Source organism: Rhinopithecus roxellana, chromosome 20 (assembly GCF_007565055.1).
Source record: "Rhinopithecus roxellana isolate Shanxi Qingling chromosome 20, ASM756505v1, whole genome shotgun sequence".
In the NCBI taxonomy this organism is placed as follows: domain Eukaryota; kingdom Metazoa; phylum Chordata; class Mammalia; order Primates; family Cercopithecidae; genus Rhinopithecus; species Rhinopithecus roxellana.
In genome coordinates, this window is record NC_044568.1 from 40,919,429 (window position 1) to 40,936,817 (window position 17,389).

Sequence of the window (17,389 nt, forward strand, 5' to 3'; positions counted from 1 at the left end):
TTGTCAGAGTTGAGAGGAATAAAGAAGTTTTGAGACTCATGGTAACTTTAAAAGATGGTATCATGAAATTATCTGATTGGAATAATTGAGAAAAGCTAGCCAGCTCCTTATTTTAACTACCTTGGCTATGGGAGTATGTGCTTCGAGAATGTATACATTAATTTTTTGCACATTATCAAGAATATAAATAATTCCAGATGCTGAAGAAATTTGGATTATCTGTTGTTACTGCCTAGTTTGTAGGCTCTGTAAAATTGAATAGATGTAATAAGGGAATTAACAAAGGATCTGACTTTTAAAATAAGAGTTATGACTATTTTAAAAGTCAGTCTTATTAATATATGAGATGTTAATAAAATCAAGTATATGAATAATGATAGGATTTGTGGCTGCCTTCGTTCTCTCTAGTAGGTGGTCTTGGCACAGGCAGCCTGACTGGTATAGGAACTGGTGCTCTTGGACTCCCTGCAGTGAATAACGACCCTTTTGTACAGAGGAAATTGGGCACCTCTGGACTGAATCAGCCTACATTCCAGCAGAGTAAGATGAAACCTTGTAAGTGGTAGTGTTGTCTGTGATTGTGAAGTGTGACTGATAAAAATGTTTAGTTGTATGTCTCCTTTGTGTTAGTAGGGCCATATGTTGATGTGCCTTCTAGACCAATGGGAATAAATTCACAAATTTGAATTATTAAAAGTTAGAGATACCAATCCACTTTTGCTGTGGATTCCCAGAACAAGTCATGGTTAGTAAGAGGCTGCATCCTGAGGGTGTTTGTCCTAAAAGTAAGAAATAGATATGATAAAGAGAAATTAATATGTGGTAGATAAACGAATGTAACTCTTGTACTTAACCTAAACATGTGTTGAGTTTTTTTTAAAGCAAGTCAGGAATGACAAGGAAAATTTCAGATTTCTGTTTCCAATTTTTGTTTCACCTCCTTAGTGATTTTTTTATCCTAACTAAATTCATAGAAGTCATCTTTATAAATCCATAGGTATAATTGACTGAAGTCCTTGTCATTGGGACTGTGTAGTCATGACACGAGATTTGAAAGTATTCCAGCTGACTTGATAACGTTAGTGTGAAAGTCTTGTCTGAATGTTATGTTTTGTAGCATGCTTTGTGTTTACATCAGTCTTTCATGCACATGCATGATAATTATATGTTAAATGTGATTTTTATTATAAAGTGATAAAGATTTGTTAACCTAATGAGGTTGTATTAAGGGTAAGTGCATTATGAGTTTGAACCAAGTTAACTTTTGTGTTGTAATGAGTCCTGATGAAGATAATACTAATGTAGAATTATGGAAGGCACTTTGTTAAGGATCTTTTATGTCTACCCTAGAACGCGTTAATACTGAAACTTGACCGCTTAATACCTTTTCCAGTTTTTTTATATTTCCCTTAAAGTTAGAACTGCAGTAGTTTCTGGCTGTCTGTGTTTTATGGGGAAGTGGAAGAAGGGCTTAAATACCCACTGATGCCTTTTTTGTTTCCAACAGCGGACTTGTCTCAGGTGTGGCCAGAGGCAAACCAGCACTTTAGTAAAGAGATAGATGATGAAGCAAACAGCTATTTTCAGCGAATCTATAATCATCCACCACATCCAACCATGTCTGTTGATGAGGTGAGTGTCTACGATGATCTGATTATTTATTGTTTAAGCCAGTCTTAAATAAATGTCCTTTTCAGTGTTTTTAGAAATCCAGCTCAAAGTGCTCTGATACAGCGATGTGTGTTTTGAAACCTTAATATTTGTCTCAAGCTCTTTTGGTGAATATTCTACTTAACAGTCTTTTGTCAAGGATATTTGAGAAAGGCTCTTAGTAATTGTTTCCTTTATGTGTGCGTTGTTTTTGTCTTGCTTTTCCAGGTATTAGAAATGCTGCAGAGATTTAAAGACTCTACTATAAAGAGGGAACGAGAAGTGTTTAACTGTATGCTAAGGAACTTGTTTGAAGAATACCGTTTTTTTCCCCAGTATCCTGATAAAGAGTTACATATAACAGCCTGCCTGTTTGGTGGTATAATTGAGAAAGGACTGGTCACTTACATGGCACTAGGCCTGGCTCTACGATATGTTCTTGAAGCCTTACGCAAGCCTTTTGGATCCAAAATGTATTATTTTGGGATTGCTGCGCTAGATAGATTTAAAAACAGGTAAGTGGATAGGTTTCCTGTGAAGTGTCTCTTCCCTGACCCCACAGACAGGGTCTTAACTCTTACCCAGGCTGGAGTGCAGTGGCGCGATCTTGGCTCACTGCAGCCTTGACCTCGCGGGCTCAAGTGATTCTCTCACTTCAGCCTCCTGAGTAGCTGGGACCACAGGTGCCTACCACCATGCCCAGCCTTTTGTATTTTTTGTACAGACAGGATTTCACCGTGTTACTCAATCTGGTCTTAAACCCCCGCCTCAGTCTCTGAAAGTACTGGGATTATGGTGTGAGCCACTGTGCCTGGCCTGAAGCTTTTTTTTTTTTTTTTTTTTTTTGAGATGGGGTCTTGCTCTGTTGCCCAGGCTGGAGTGCAGTGGTGCGATCTGGGCTCACTGCAACCTCCACCTCCTGAGGTCAAGTGATTCTCCTGCCTCAACCTCCTGAGTAGCTGGGATTACACATGCGTGCCACTGCACCCAGCTAATTTTTGTATTTTTAGTAGAGACAGGGTTCCATCATGTTGGCCAGGCTTGAACTCCTGACCTCAGGTGATCCATCTGCCTCGGCCTCCCAGAGTGCTGGGATTATAGGTGTCAGCCACTGGGCCCGGCCAAAGCTTCTCTTTTTAAAAATAAGTGGTAGGAAAACTAAAATGAGAGCAGAGGTTTTTTGGTTGGATATTTATGAGGTATACTTTGTACAGTAGAAGTCTTCCCTTTTAGGTATATAGTTCTTTGAATTTTGGCAAATTTATACAGTTCTGTAACTCCCACCACAATCAAGATACAGAATATTTTGGAACTCGAACTCAAGTGATTGTCCTGCCGCGGCCTCCCAAAGTGATGGGATTATAGGCATAAATCAGCATGTCCAGCTGATGGAGAATATTTTCATCATCTCCCAAGAGATTTCCTTGTTCCCCTTTGTAGTTAGTCCCCTTCCCTGACTCGCAATCTCTGATAATCTCTAAAGTTTTTCTAGAATGTCATTTACACAGAGTCATAGAAATATGTAGTTTTTTGAGATTTATGTTACTACATGTTTCAGTAGTCTTGTGTAGTATTCTACTATATGGGTTGACTACAAATTATTTTTCCATTCGTATGTAGGTGAAAATTTGAATTGTTTCCAGATAAGTGGCTCATTTTAATCTATTTTTAAGTAAAATATAGCCTTTAAAAATCAAAGGTAGTGTCTTTTCTGATGTAAATCCAGTGAAAATCATCAGTATTTTCTCCTCCTACTTTTGTTTTCTTCCCGCTTTGACATTTTCTTCAAATAAGTTATTCGTAGATAAGATGGAGAAAATGACCTAGATTAGCATTTGGACAAAAACATTTTGTTAGTGCTGCTTCTGTTCTGACACGAAATGATGGCAGAATGATTTTGTTGGCAGATTGAAGGACTATCCCCAGTATTGTCAGCATTTGGCTTCTATCAGTCACTTTATGCAATTTCCACATCATTTACAGGAGGTAAGTGCCCTCTGTACCTAAAACCCAAATAGCTGTATAGTATTTGGAGGGTTTAATATTTTGGCTTTTTTTGTAGACTTGATGGTAATGGCATTAAGATTTCTTAATAATTGGCATGATATAGGTGTACATATTAGTTGAGGTTGTTCATTTTGTGGCCTTACAAGAGAACATGAAAAAATAATCATTCTTGGATTATCTTTTCTAAGTAGCAGGCTTACTTCAAACACTTTTTACTCATTCTTTTAACCTGATAATGGAGTTGAAGAATAAACAGTTCTACTAAGAGAATCTTTATCTTAGGTAAAGTACAGACACCCTGCCTCATTCTAAAAGGGAATTGGAGTGGGAATCTTGTGTGTAAAAATGTGAAATTTTTATGAGTTAATATGAGCCAAAGCTGTTACACATAAGACTTAGATCATGTTTATTAAAAATAAAGGTAGATTCCTTTGAGGTGTGGTTTTTGTTTTGTTTTTGTTTTTGTTTTTGTTTTGAGATGGAATCTTGCTCTGTCGCCCAGGCTGGAGTGAGACAATCGTGGCTCACTACAACATCTTCCTCCCGGGTTCAAGTGATTCTCCCATCTCAGCTGCGATTACAGGCACCTGCCATCATGCCCGGCTAATTTTTGTATTTTTGTAGAGACGAAGTTTCACCCTGTCGGCCAGGCTGGTCTTGAACTCCTGACCTCAGGTGATCTGCCCACCTTCGCCCTGCAGAGTGCTGGGATTATAGATGTAAGCCACCGCACCCGCCTGAGATGCTTATTTAAAAGGAGTCAGTCCCTGGGAAAATAGACCTAGGGAATATACATTTTAAAAACCATTTTATATGATCGTTATTATTACTGAAATTTGAGAAGCATTGTTGCAGTGACTGATTTTAGGTTTAGGTTAATTGATAAGCATCATCTATACCTTTGTCTTGGTTTTGGTCAATATGAGTTTATATAGAACAGGGAAGTTGGTTAATTGACTTTCTTTTTAACATGCAGTAGACAACTTTATAAGATCTTATTTTAAGAAATCAGGATGATCAGAATTTGAACCTACTTGATATTCTGTATTTTAATTTAGTTCAGTGCTCTCTACCTCATCCTTGTAGGTTTATTAGGAGGGCAGGGTTATTGTAATGACTTAATCTCTGGGAATGTGGAGTATATTCATTCAAGTGAGTGGATTGAGACAAATTAAGAGACAGGAATATGGAGCTTGAAAGACTTGGAGAAAGAGTGAGATAGCAGGGGAGCGATCACTCAAAACTAGTCCCTAGCACCCACTGTATGTAGCAAGATAGCCAGAGAGAGAGAGACCATCACTTTCTGTACTTTGTCAGCATAAAGGGCTATACTTTCTTCTGAGACTCTTTCCTACTTTAGAAATGTCCCTCTAAAAATAAAACTGTTGTATACATAATTGGTAGGTTTAGTTCTGCTAGGTAAGGACTGTTGAAATAGTTTCAGGATCCTTATGTCAGCACTCTAAATTGTGTGGGGACGGGCTATGTAGAGTGAGTATTTTTTTGTAATAACAGCTTTATTGAGATAATAACTCATACTACCACGGTTTTTGTTTTTTAAGACCTTTGGTTTCTCATTGCTGCCTAATTAGAAAAGAGATGAGTTTACTGTATGAATTATTAAGACTTTTAAAGTTTGCATTTTTTAAGGAGTTTAAAGGCATTTATATGCAGTATCTGGGGCTGCTGCTTTAGAATTTGTTTTGCTGTAGTTCTCTCATAAATACTAAGATTTTATCGCTGAAGGAGTTCATAGAATCTACTTATGTACTAGTGCCAGGGTATGGGGCAAAGAGTATGGGAGCTAGATGAACCAAAAAGCATTCATACATGTTTTTTACCCTCTCAGAAAAGGGGGACATATAATCCAGACTTAGCAATTAAGGTTAACTCTTTTTCCTCTCCCTACCCTTTTAGTATATTGAGTATGGACAGCAGTCTAGAGATCCTCCTGTGAAAATGCAAGGCTCTATCACAACCCCTGGAAGTATTGCACTGGCTCAGGCCCAGGCTCAGGCCCAGGTTCCAGCAAAAGCTCCTCTTGCTGGTCAAGTTAGCACTATGGTTACCACCTCAACAACCACCACTGTTGCTAAAACGGTTACAGTCACCAGGCCAACTGGAGTCAGCTTTAAGAAAGATGTGCCAGTAAGTAGATCTGTCTTTTTTCTCTTCCAGGATTTATGATTATATCACTAGTGAGCATGTATTAGAATTTTATCATAACATGCCTACCAAAAAAGATATAAAAGACCAACATTTCTTCCTTTGTATCTCCCATCCTTCTCTTTCCCAGAGGCAAACATATTAATAGTTCACTATTCTTGCCCACGTTTCTAATACACAATCATACCATGTGTATTTTTTAACACTAAGTCTGTATACATTATTGGACTTTTTTCAGAGAAGCACTTCAACTTGTTTGCCTTATGTACTTTATTTTTTTTTTTAGCCTTCTATTAATACTACAAATATAGATACGTTGCTTGTAGCCACAGATCAAACTGAGAGAATTGTGGAGCCCCCGGAAAATATCCAGGAGAAAATTGCTTTTATTTTCAATAATCTCTCACAGTCAAATATGACACAAAAGGTGAGCATGCTGTCATAGTTTATAAATGCCTTCTCTTTTCCTTAATGGACTAAAGGATATATTGTTGACCCTTTTACATATTCACTTTAAAGGTAGAGGTAATAAACTGAAAGGGAATATGTGTATTTAACCTAGTGGTTTTGGTAAACATTAAATAGTACCAATTTTTAAGGTTTTGTTTTGCAGTTTTTTGAAATAAGCTTAATGTTCTCGTGGTGATAGAAAGTTTCATTTGTACTAGTCATTAGTCATAACTCATTTTCTCCCAGAGACTATTCAGAGTATTTATTACAACCTAATAACTGAGACCGACTTTGTGAAAAGCATAAAGAATGCCACTTGCCTCCTCAGATTACATGGTAAGACAGTATAGTTGACCCTTGAGCAACATGGGGGTTAGGGTTGCCAATCCTCTGTGTAGCCAAATCCTGGTATAACTTTTTATTCCCCCAGAGCTTAACTATTAACGGCCTACTGTTGACCAGAAGCCTTACTGTGATAACACAAATAGTTGATTAACACATATCTTATATGCATATAATACTGTATTGTTAGGATAAAATAAACTGGAAAGAAATATTATGAAGGAAAATTATAAGGAAGAAAAGATATATTTACTATCTGTTAAGTGGAAATGATCATCATACAGGTCTTTATCTTCATGTTGAATAGGCTGAGGAGGAGAAGAGGAAGTCTTGGTGTCTCCGAGGTAGTGGAGGTATTAATAGAGGAAAATCTACATTTAATTTTACTCTGTGTCATTCATATTCTTGCTCAAGGGTCAGCTGTACTTGGAAACACCAGAGTTAGCTAAAGATTCCTGTAGATGGAAATTTAGGAAAACATGGTTCTGGAATTTTCCCCATTCTTGGTTACACTGTGGGTCTGTTAATGGCAGCTTGTAGATTAGTAATTCATGTGGAGATAGGAGACTACATGTTTTATGATTTTGAAGCTGAAAATGACCATAAATGTTTCAGTCCCAATCACCTGGGTTGAGTTGTGATTGACTAGGGAATTGAGCATACTCTTCTTCATAGCATCTATCTGGTGTGAAGGAAAGTCATGCTTTAGTATCTAGTTAGTTTTGCAAGGAGCCATTATAGTGCTGTAGAGAGTGCTGTATAGTATGGTTCATAGAAACCAAATGTTATTTTATCATAGTGTAATTCTGTGCTTCCCATGTCGTATTAACTGGCTAGGTTGAAGAGCTGAAGGAAACCGTGAAAGAAGAATTTATGCCTTGGGTTTCGCAGTATCTGGTTATGAAGAGAGTCAGTATTGAGCCAAACTTTCATAGCCTGTATTCAAACTTCCTTGACACGCTGAAGAATCCTGAATTTAACAAGATGGTTCTGAATGAGACCTACAGAAACATTAAAGTAAGAGTTGGTTCTTGTATTTTCTTTAATTATTGCTTTGAATTTAGAAATATTTGCTGTAGATTTTGTTTCTTACCTGGAACTAAATTTTATGAAGAACTTAAACTTACAGGCATACCCTGTGCATTTTCTTTGAAAGTAACCACTATTATAAATTGTTTTTGTCATGCCATGCATGATTTTAGAACTTTACCATTGTTATGCATAAACAGCATAGTATTGGTTAGCACATTCTGTATAGTGTCACCCTCTGTACATCCTTTTCACTTTTTTTCGCTTGCTTTTTTTTCTCCCCTGGATATTATTCGTGATAATGCTCTTTGCTGTAGTCCTTTGTTTTTTTTCTTTTTCTTTTTTTTTTTTTGAGACAGAGTCTCGCTCTGCCCCCAGGCTGGAGTACAGTGGCCGGATCTCAGCTCACTGCAAGCTCCGCCTCCCAGGTTCACGCCATTCTCCTGCCTCAGCCTCCCGAGTAGCTGGGACTACAGGCGCCCGCCACCTCGCCCAGCTAATTTTTTTTTTTTTTTTTGTATTTTTAGTAGAGACGGGGTTTCACCATGTTAGCCAGGATGGTTTCGATCTCCTGACCTCGTGATTCGCCCGTCTCGGCCTCCCAAAGTGCTGGGATTACAGGCTTGAGCCACCGCGCCCGGCCGGTTTTTTTTCTTTTTAATTTTTTTGAGACATGGTCTCACTCTGTTGCCTAGGCTGGAGTGCAGTGGCGTGATGTCGGCTCACTGCAGCCTGCACCTCCCAGGTTCAAGCAATTCTCTTTCCTCAGCCTCCCGAGTAGCTGGGATTATAGGTGTACCACCACGCCCAGTTAATTTTTGTATTTTTAGTAGAGACAGGGTTTCACCATATTGGCCAGGCTGGTCCCGAACTCCTGACCTCAGGTGATCCACCCTCCTCAGCCTCCCAAGGCACTGGGATTACAGGCATGAGCCACTGTGTCTGGCCAGTCCTCTTTTTTAAAAAACAGAAAATATAGTCTTGTAGAAAACCATTGTATAGATTTGTATTGCTGCTGGGCATTTGTGGTGTTAATCACTCCAACTATTATAAACAGTATTGTCCTGAATGTTTTCATTTGTATCTTGTGGTATTCAAGTGCCAGATATCTTTATACTCAAATCTGTTTATGGAATAGCTGTTACCTAGGATTCTGTGCAGTTTAAGATCAAACTCTACTGAGCTGAGGCTTATTCAACAAAATTCAAGTATTTTAATTTCTAAACCATCATTTATTTCTTAGGAGAAAAAACTTCTAGAACCAGCATACAGCTATGGTCATTCTTTGCTCAATAACTTGGGTCATTGGTTTAGGAACCAGCACTATATTTAAACCTGTGGATGAGAATATTCCTCATTCTTGGTTACGCTGTAGTGCAAAAGAATTCCTGGCTCTCTGTTGCGCAGCTGACTTGTGCCATTCTGCTGTTGCTGTATGGAGTTAAGGAACATGGCTCTATTTCGTTTTTATTATAGCAAGGGCGGTTGGGATATATAAAAGTTTCCACATACTCCACAGCAAAGTTTCAAGACCTTGATTTTTTAAACAGAAGTTTAAATATAACCCTAAATCAAGAGGTACCACAGAGTAGATGGGTATATACATGTGTGCATACCTGCAGCCAAAACACTCTCCTATGTTAATTCTGTCCCCCTTAGAAAGACAGTAACTGGAGAATCAATTAAATGGTTTGGGTTTTTTAGAAATTTGAAAAGAAGTTATAAACAGTATCAGAAAGTTATCTTAGTTGACTGCAGAGATTTGTTAATGCCTGGATATACTGAGGATTGCGATAGGAGGGTAATTTGATTATATTCCTTTGTATGCTTGCTTCCTTTAAGGAGTTAAGCATGGCTATCATCCTCATTTAAATTAATTTAGCACTTCAAAATAGCTTTGTAGTTAGGATCTCTGCTTTAAACCTAGCTAAGGTTTTCAGAGTTGAAAATACTTTTCTAGGGGAGGATAGCTGACACATAAATTTGTGTTCTTTTTGAATTTTGTACAATGTGTTTGTTCCTATTTTGAAAAAAAAAAAAAAGACTTCTTAAAGGTAAAAATGGCACTGTTGAATCATGAACACAGCAAAATGATATTGATAATGATATACGGAGTAATTGTACTTTGGGGCCTGTTCTTAGAAATGATGACTTGTCTTTAGGATAATGGAATTCTCAAATACTTAGTTGAGTTTTCTTTCATAAGCTCATACTCATGTCTTTCTTAATCTTACACTATTTCAGGTGCTCCTGACCTCAGATAAAGCTGCGGCCAATTTCTCAGATCGTTCTTTGCTGAAGAACTTGGGACATTGGCTAGGAATGATCACATTAGCTAAAAACAAACCCATCTTACACACTGTGAGTTTCAGCTAAATGTGTAAAAATTGAGAATCTTCAGCACATTATGATTATTGGCTGTTTGGAGCTATTTAATGATTATTGGGGTTTTATAAGACTTTGGCCCATGTTTTGAGTTGTTAACCCCTTTTTGTAAGGCAAGGACTAGACATTATGTTGGTTCCTGTTTTGGGGATAAGCTTGGCAAAATACTTTTCTTTGGTTATGTTATACCCTTTTGGGGGGTATATTCCCAGCTTTTGAAAGTATTTTTCTTATTCTAGGACTTGGATGTGAAATCATTGCTGCTAGAGGCTTATGTTAAAGGACAACAAGAATTGCTCTACGTGGTGCCCTTTGTTGCCAAAGTCTTAGAATCTAGCATTCGTAGTGTGGTGAGTAGATTTTAATATTTTATTTATGGCTAATTCCTAAGCATTGCTTTGTTTTAGCATGAGGTCAAGAGATTATATTCTTAGTTCTTGTGAGGTAAAGCTAGTTAAGTCTGTTTTCCTTTATGGCACTTGGATTTCCAATTTGAGAGGCTGGGTAAAATAGGAAAGATTGTGATGGTTGGCTTTGATTTTTGGTGTTTTGTTTTGTTTTGTTTTTGAAATGTGATATAGGTGAGAAGGCTAGGGGTTTTGTTATGGCTACACAGGCATAAGTGTTTAACTATTTTTGTTTTTTTTTTTTAATCCTTGTTTTTTGTTTTTTGTTTGTTTTGCTCCCCCCCACCAAGTTATGTTGTGTTGAAGTGTTTTAAATAATCCAAATTAAAGGGCACCTTTTGGGCTAGCTTAACATAATAGCTTTTCTTTAGGTTTTTAGGCCACCAAACCCTTGGACAATGGCAATTATGAATGTATTAGCTGAGCTACATCAGGAGCATGACTTAAAGGTAATTTACTGCTTCCTTGTCCTCTGGAACATTCTTTGCCTTCACATTATTAAAACTTACAGTGAAGGCAGGGTATTTTGGGGGAAGTACTGTAGTAACTGAAAGTAGAGTATATTATGAATAAAACTAAAATTTTCTTTTAAAAATTCTAATCCAACTCTGGAACTATGCAGTTAAACTTGAAGTTTGAAATTGAGGTTCTCTGCAAGAACCTTGCATTAGACATCAATGAGCTAAAACCTGGAAACCTCCTAAAGGATAAAGATCGCCTGAAGAATTTAGATGAGCAACTCTCTGCTCCAAAGAAAGATGTCAAGCAGCCAGAAGAACTCCCTCCCATCACAACCACAAGTAAGTGTGCTAAGTCGTCAAGGAAGGCTCCTGTTAGCCAGGATATTCTCTTAAATGGTACATGTCCACGTATATAGGAAACTAATTTCCCACATAACGTAGTGGTGAAACTTTGTATGCATTTTGGTGAGCCTTCTAATTATCAAGCAAAAGTAATGACTACGCCTTGTGTTACCATCTTAGATTCCATCCTGGCAGTTCATGCATATTGTTAACTAAATGTGATTTAATCAGTTGCCTCTCATATCCTAGCTAGGTCAGGTTATCTCTGTTGTGTGAAGTTCCAGAAATAACTGCATACTATGATGGCCTGTTAACCCCTCAAATCTGGGTATGGCTAGACCTGCTCAATCTGCCAAGGGAATTGGACTGTTGACTACATGAAGAAGATGAGAGAAGGGTGCAGGAGTGTTGAATGATTGGGAGTTGTGGTTAGAATAAATTGAGCTTTTCTTTCTTTCTCAGTCCTCAGCAGCTGAGAATCCCCAGATAATCCAAGGAACAGGCTAGGTTGAAAACAGACATCTTAATATAGACTGAATTTGTAGGACTTGGGCCTGAGAATGTGGCATGGCTGCTCAGTTGATTTCTGTGCTGTGGGGCACTGCCACTGACATACTTTTAACGTGCTTCGTGTATATCTGTTATAACAGAATTTCCCTTTCAGGGTGGGAAAAATAAGACCTGTTACATCCTTCCCTCCTCCCCCAATTAGTTTAATTAGATAATGGCCACTTAATAAAATTAAGCTAATTTTATAGTAAAGTCAACAAATGTACTTTTTAAATCTCTTTTTATTACTTTACATTTAGCAACTTCTACTACACCAGCTACCAACACCACTTGTACAGCCACGGTTCCACCACAGCCACAGTACAGCTACCATGACATCAATGTCTATTCCCTTGCAGGCCTGGCACCACACATTACTCTAAATCCAACAGTAAGTAAACACTGCGCCATTCTCCCAGCTTCTAGTTTGTGGTTTGGTCACCTTTTCTTCAGCTCTTTGCCCTTCCCTCTGGATTCCTAGGTTGTAGAGTTTGTCAGAGAGGATGGAGATCTAGAACTGCTGTGTAGTTCAGTTGGGATTTTTCTTCTTCCCTTAAGAAATAGAGTGACTAGATGTTGGTTTTATTGCCTCGTATCCAAACCCATGATACTAAAATTTAGCTGGCAATAAAATCACAATCTCCAGGAATTCCTTACACAGAGTAAAAGATGCTTAATGTATACCATAGCTTTTTATTTTCTTTGTCTTGTCACTTTAGCCTTCTGCAGTAAGCCATTTCTTCCAGCTGAAGGCTAGAAATGAGCTGATCGTGCATGTGTGTAAAATTTCTAGGCTAAGATCTTGAAGTAGGACTTAGTACTTTGAGTTATGTTGTTGTGGCCTGGGTTCCGGAAGGAGGTCTGATAAAATATGGTCATGTAAGATGACCTCTCATCAATCCTTTTTCCTATACTTAGTATTTGCTTTGTACATTCAAGGGGAAATTGTATTGTTATCTTTAGTCTTTTATTCTACTTAACAGAATATATAATCCAGAATCAGGTGACTGGAGTTTTCATTGTCCTTACTTTTTAGAAACTGAAAATATTCACAAATACAGGAGTAACATTAATACATTGAGCTTTTTATTAAAAGGAATTGAAAGGGTATCAGAGAAATCATTTTAACCTTTTGTCCCCCTGCTGCCAATAGACATGTCACTTAGTTTTTGAGGGGTGGAGTGAGAGGCAGTGAGACACCTAGATCCAAAATTACGATTCATCTTTAGAATACTAGTTTATTTTTTTAATTCAACAAGTTAAAGGGACCAAGTAAGTTTTGGGGCATAATTTATGCCTACAATAAAAGATTAGAAACAGCCTTTCAAGTGAAGCCAAACATTTCAGTGGGTACTGTAAAATGCTCACTATTCTGATGAATGAATTTTAATATTAATAGTTTTTGTAGGAAGTCTTTTTTCTGTAAACTTGATTCTTTTTACATTTTTCAAGTTAATAGAGAAGTTGCTTTCTTTTAAGAGCACTTGAGCCACAAATTTAAAATAAGCCAGCAGTATGTCTTTAAGTAGTTAATGCATATGATAATGAACAGCTTGTCCATTAAACTTGGATTTTAAAAAAAGACATATATATATATTATTGTGTATCATAGGGTATACTGAATACTTTTCCCTGTATGGAGCCCAGTTTCTGTTACCCAGATTTTCCATTGGTTAACTTTTAAGTAGAAACTGGTAGTTTTTGGTTAACCTTGATTTACAAAATCATGAGTGTGATTGCCAGTAGGAATTGGATTGTCTTATTTAAACAAGGTGTTGACTTTGTCCTCCCCAACCCCCCAGATTCCCTTGTTTCAGGCCCATCCACAGTTGAAGCAGTGTGTGCGTCAGGCGATTGAACGGGCTGTCCAGGAGCTGGTCCATCCTGTGGTTGATCGATCAATTAAGATTGCCATGACTACTTGTGAGCAAATAGTCAGGAAGGATTTTGCTCTGGATTCGGAGGAATCTCGAATGCGAATAGCAGCTCATCACATGATGCGTAACTTGACAGCTGGAATGGCTATGATTACATGCAGGGAACCTTTGCTCATGAGCATATCTACCAACCTAAAAAACAGTTTTGCCTCAGCCCTTCGTGTAAGTTGGCTATTTCCTTGGTATAGGCACAGAACATATTACTGCTTGTCTGTAATAATTTTTTTCTTTGCCTGTATATGGCACTGGGCATTACCACTTATTCTTAATAATCACTATATTTGTTTGATATCTTCCATCATTTTAGATTGTAATTCTGTGAGGCAAAGCATCATGGCTGTGCTTTTTTTTTTTTGGCTGTTGTATCCTCAACACAATGTTTGACAGATAGTAGATACCCAAATATTTGTTGGTTTAAATAAATTAAGATTTAAAAAGGAAATGTGAAATCTAACAATCCTCATTTCTGTTAATCAGGAAGGATGAAAGCTGTTTGAGAAGGCCGATATAAAATGACTTAAAGTGATGTTGCATGTGCACACACTTTTCAAATAATTCACTTACTAGTTTTGAGTCTCACATATCATGATTAATAATTTGTTTACTGCTTTACTGATTTTTTTGGGGTTTTTGCCTTTTATTTTTTAATGTTTGTTTCATGAGACAGGATCTCACTCTGTAGCTTAGGCTAGAGTGCAGTGGTGCAGTCTTGGCTCACTGCATCCTCAACCTCTGAGGTTCAACTGATTCTCATGCTTCAGCCTCCCAAGTAACTGGGATTACAGGCATGTGCTACCACGCCCAGCTAATTTATGTATTTTTTTAGTAGAGAAGTGCTTTCACCATGTTGGCTAGGCTGGTCTCGAACTCCTGGCCTCAAGTGGTCTACCTGCCTCGGCCTCCCAAAATACTGGGATTACAGGTGTGAGTCAGCACGTCTGGCCTGCTTTACTGATTTTAAGACATGTTCACCATAAACTGATAAGGTGTCTAGGATATTTTTGTCTTAAAAGTGAGGAAGCTGTTAAGACTATTTCAAGATCACAGCTGATTCATAAGTAGAGTCAGAACTTAAAATGCATTTGCCAAATGCACTGCATTTTCTACTATCCTGTCTGTCCACATCAACTTTCAAGTCTTTTTTCTTCTATTCCCCCCACCCCCCGACCTCCATTAATAGACTGCTTCCCCACAACAAAGGGAAATGATGGATCAGGCAGCTGCTCAATTAGCTCAGGACAATTGTGAGTTGGCTTGCTGTTTTATTCAGAAGACTGCAGTAGAAAAAGCAGGCCCTGAGATGGACAAGAGATTAGCAACTGTAAGTGTTTAGAATTTGCCTTTTAAGATTTTATTTTTTAATTTAGGGAAGTGCCTTATAACAGGAACCTCAGTGACTTTTTTTGTTTGCAGGAATTTGAGCTGAGAAAACATGCTAGGCAAGAAGGACGCAGATACTGTGATCCTGTTGTTTTAACATATCAAGCCGAACGGATGCCAGAGCAAATCAGGCTGAAAGTGAGAATTGGGGCTGTGCCTCTCCCTATCCTATCTTTGTTTTATTTTTAATGTTCTTGTTGATTGAACTCCTTAATGGGACTAGGACAGCAGGGTTAAATGTTGTTTATGAGAAAACATCTTAACTTGATAGCATTTCACTTAATGGCTGCCTGTGGAGCAGGTATGGAAATAGCTCTACATTCCCTTGCTTCTCCAAAGTTGTTGAAATGCTGCTACTGTAAGGAGTTCATGTGCCTTCTAGTTTTCATGTTTCCCACCTTGGGCTTCTCACATTAATGGTTGCTTATTGTTCCCAATGAGACAGGGATAAATCTGATAATACTTACCAACTCTAAGGGAGAATTGCACTGGCATCGTCCCATGTGAGGTACTTTCCAAGAGAAACTCTCAGTTAATTTATAAATGAGATGACTCTTAGCAGGATTCAGGGAAATGAGAAGCCCTCTTCTGAACTGCATTTGTTAGTGTGCATGTATTCTTAATCATACTGTTATATGTTGTAATGACTCTTGTGTCCCTGAGCTTACTCACATGCAGACTTTCCACTTTCAAAACAGTTTATTTTGATGGTTGAGTGAATTCTGTCAAAATAGATTTTCTTCTTTCAAGGTTGGTGGTGTGGACCCAAAGCAGTTGGCTGTTTACGAAGAGTTTGCACGCAACGTTCCTGGCTTCTTGCCTACAAATGACTTAAGTCAGCCCACAGGATTTTTAGCCCAGCCCATGAAGGTAAATGTGTTTTAGATTAAATCGAGTGTTTTGCCAATTAATTTAAATGTTTTTGACGTTTAATATATGTTTTTGACTTGCTTCCTGGGAGAATAATTTACAGGGAACCTATAGTTTTTGAGTTGTAGGTATTCTTTGTGTCCAATTAAGTATGACATACAGGGGATTAAAGAAAAAATTGACGTGGGTGTGGGTGATTTATCTTTAATGTTTGGCCTAATTAGAGGAATTTGCATGGTAACATAATAACTTTTGGGTTTTTATTTTTAAATTTTATTATTTATTTTTTTGAGACAGGGTCTTTCTCTGTCACCCAGGCTGGAGTGCAGTGGTGTGATCTCAGCTCATTGCAGCCTCCACCTCCCAGGCTGAAGTGATCCTCCCATCTCAGCCTACTGAGGAGCTAGGACTACAGGCGTGCACCACCTTGCTCAGCTAATTTTTGTATTTTTTATAAAGATGGGGTTTTGCCATGTTGCACAGGCTAGACTCAAATTCCTGACCTCAAGTGATCGCCCATCTCAGCCTCCTAAAGTGCTAAGATTACAGGCCTGAGCCATTATGCCCAGACTTCCCATTTTTTAAATAAAAGAATTTTCTAAAAGTTTCAGAGGTGTTTACAGAAAACTTGGAAATATAGGGAAAAACATCTTCCCGCTGAACCAGTTGAGAGTAAGTTGCTGACCTGATAGCCCTATCACTCCTGAATCCTTTGGTTTGTATTTCTTTTTTTTTGTTTGTTTGAGACGGAGTCTCGCTCTGCCGCCCAGGCTGGAGTGCTGTGGCCGGATCTCAGCTCACTGCAGGCTCCGCCTCCCGGGTTCACGCCATTCTCCTGCCTCAGCCTCCCGAGTAGCTGGGACTACAGGCGCCCACCACCTCGCCCGGCTAATTTTTTTGTATTTTTTAGTAGAGACGGGGTGTTTCACCGTGTTAGCCAGGATGGTCTCGATCTCCTGACCTCATGATCCGCCCGTCTCGGCCTCCCAAAGTGCTGGGATTACAGGCTTGAGCCACCACGCCCGGCCTGGTTTGTATTTCTTATAAAGCCTTTTTCCTGTGTGACCACGGCAGAACCATTAAGGTCAGAAATGAATACTAATACCTTACTCCATCTAATTCATAGACCTCATTTAAGTTTCACCAAGTATCCCAATAATGTATAGTAAAAGACTTGTTTTAGAATCACACATTTCTTCAGTTGTCATATTTTTAAAGTCTCCCTCAGTTCTAGCTGGTGTAGGTAACTCAGTTTTTCCTCATCTTTCATGACCATAACACTTCTGAAGATTATAGGCTAATTATTTTCTAAATGGCTTGATTTATTTGTCCAGTGTATTCTCATGGCTAGATTCAGATAATGCATTTTAAAAAATAGGAATAGCTCAGAAGTAATGCTGTATTCTTATTCTGT

At 38.2% G+C, this 17,389-nt stretch overlaps 1 protein-coding gene and 1 non-coding gene across 8 annotated transcripts in view; both read left to right on the forward strand.

Moving 5' to 3' along the window:
- The window catches only part of CNOT1 (CCR4-NOT transcription complex subunit 1), a 112,607-nt gene that overhangs the window by 75,596 nt on the left and 19,622 nt on the right, over positions 1-17,389 (forward strand). For 3 of the 7 annotated variants that reach the window (XM_030924797.1, XM_010378191.2, XM_010378194.2), the window contains exons 19-34: positions 409-555; positions 1,508-1,632; positions 1,879-2,165; positions 3,558-3,636; positions 5,575-5,805; positions 6,110-6,250; positions 7,453-7,632; positions 9,889-10,005; positions 10,269-10,379; positions 10,808-10,885; positions 11,059-11,236; positions 12,049-12,179; positions 13,591-13,887; positions 14,906-15,046; positions 15,139-15,243; positions 15,856-15,975. In XM_030924797.1, coding sequence (XP_030780657.1) covers positions 409-555; positions 1,508-1,632; positions 1,879-2,165; positions 3,558-3,636; positions 5,575-5,805; positions 6,110-6,250; positions 7,453-7,632; positions 9,889-10,005; positions 10,269-10,379; positions 10,808-10,885; positions 11,059-11,236; positions 12,049-12,179; positions 13,591-13,887; positions 14,906-15,046; positions 15,139-15,243; positions 15,856-15,975 — 2,468 coding nt within the window. The remainder of the gene's footprint in view (positions 1-408; positions 556-1,507; positions 1,633-1,878; positions 2,166-3,557; positions 3,637-5,574; positions 5,806-6,109; positions 6,251-7,452; positions 7,633-9,888; positions 10,006-10,268; positions 10,380-10,807; positions 10,886-11,058; positions 11,237-12,048; positions 12,180-13,590; positions 13,888-14,905; positions 15,047-15,138; positions 15,244-15,855; positions 15,976-17,389) is intronic. The other 4 variants (XM_030924800.1, XM_010378193.2, XM_030924799.1 and 1 more) reach the window with 2 other exon arrangements.
- On the forward strand, positions 8,964-9,098 carry LOC115895344. The gene has a single exon (XR_004055550.1). It is a non-coding gene; the product is annotated as a small nucleolar RNA SNORA46 (small nucleolar RNA).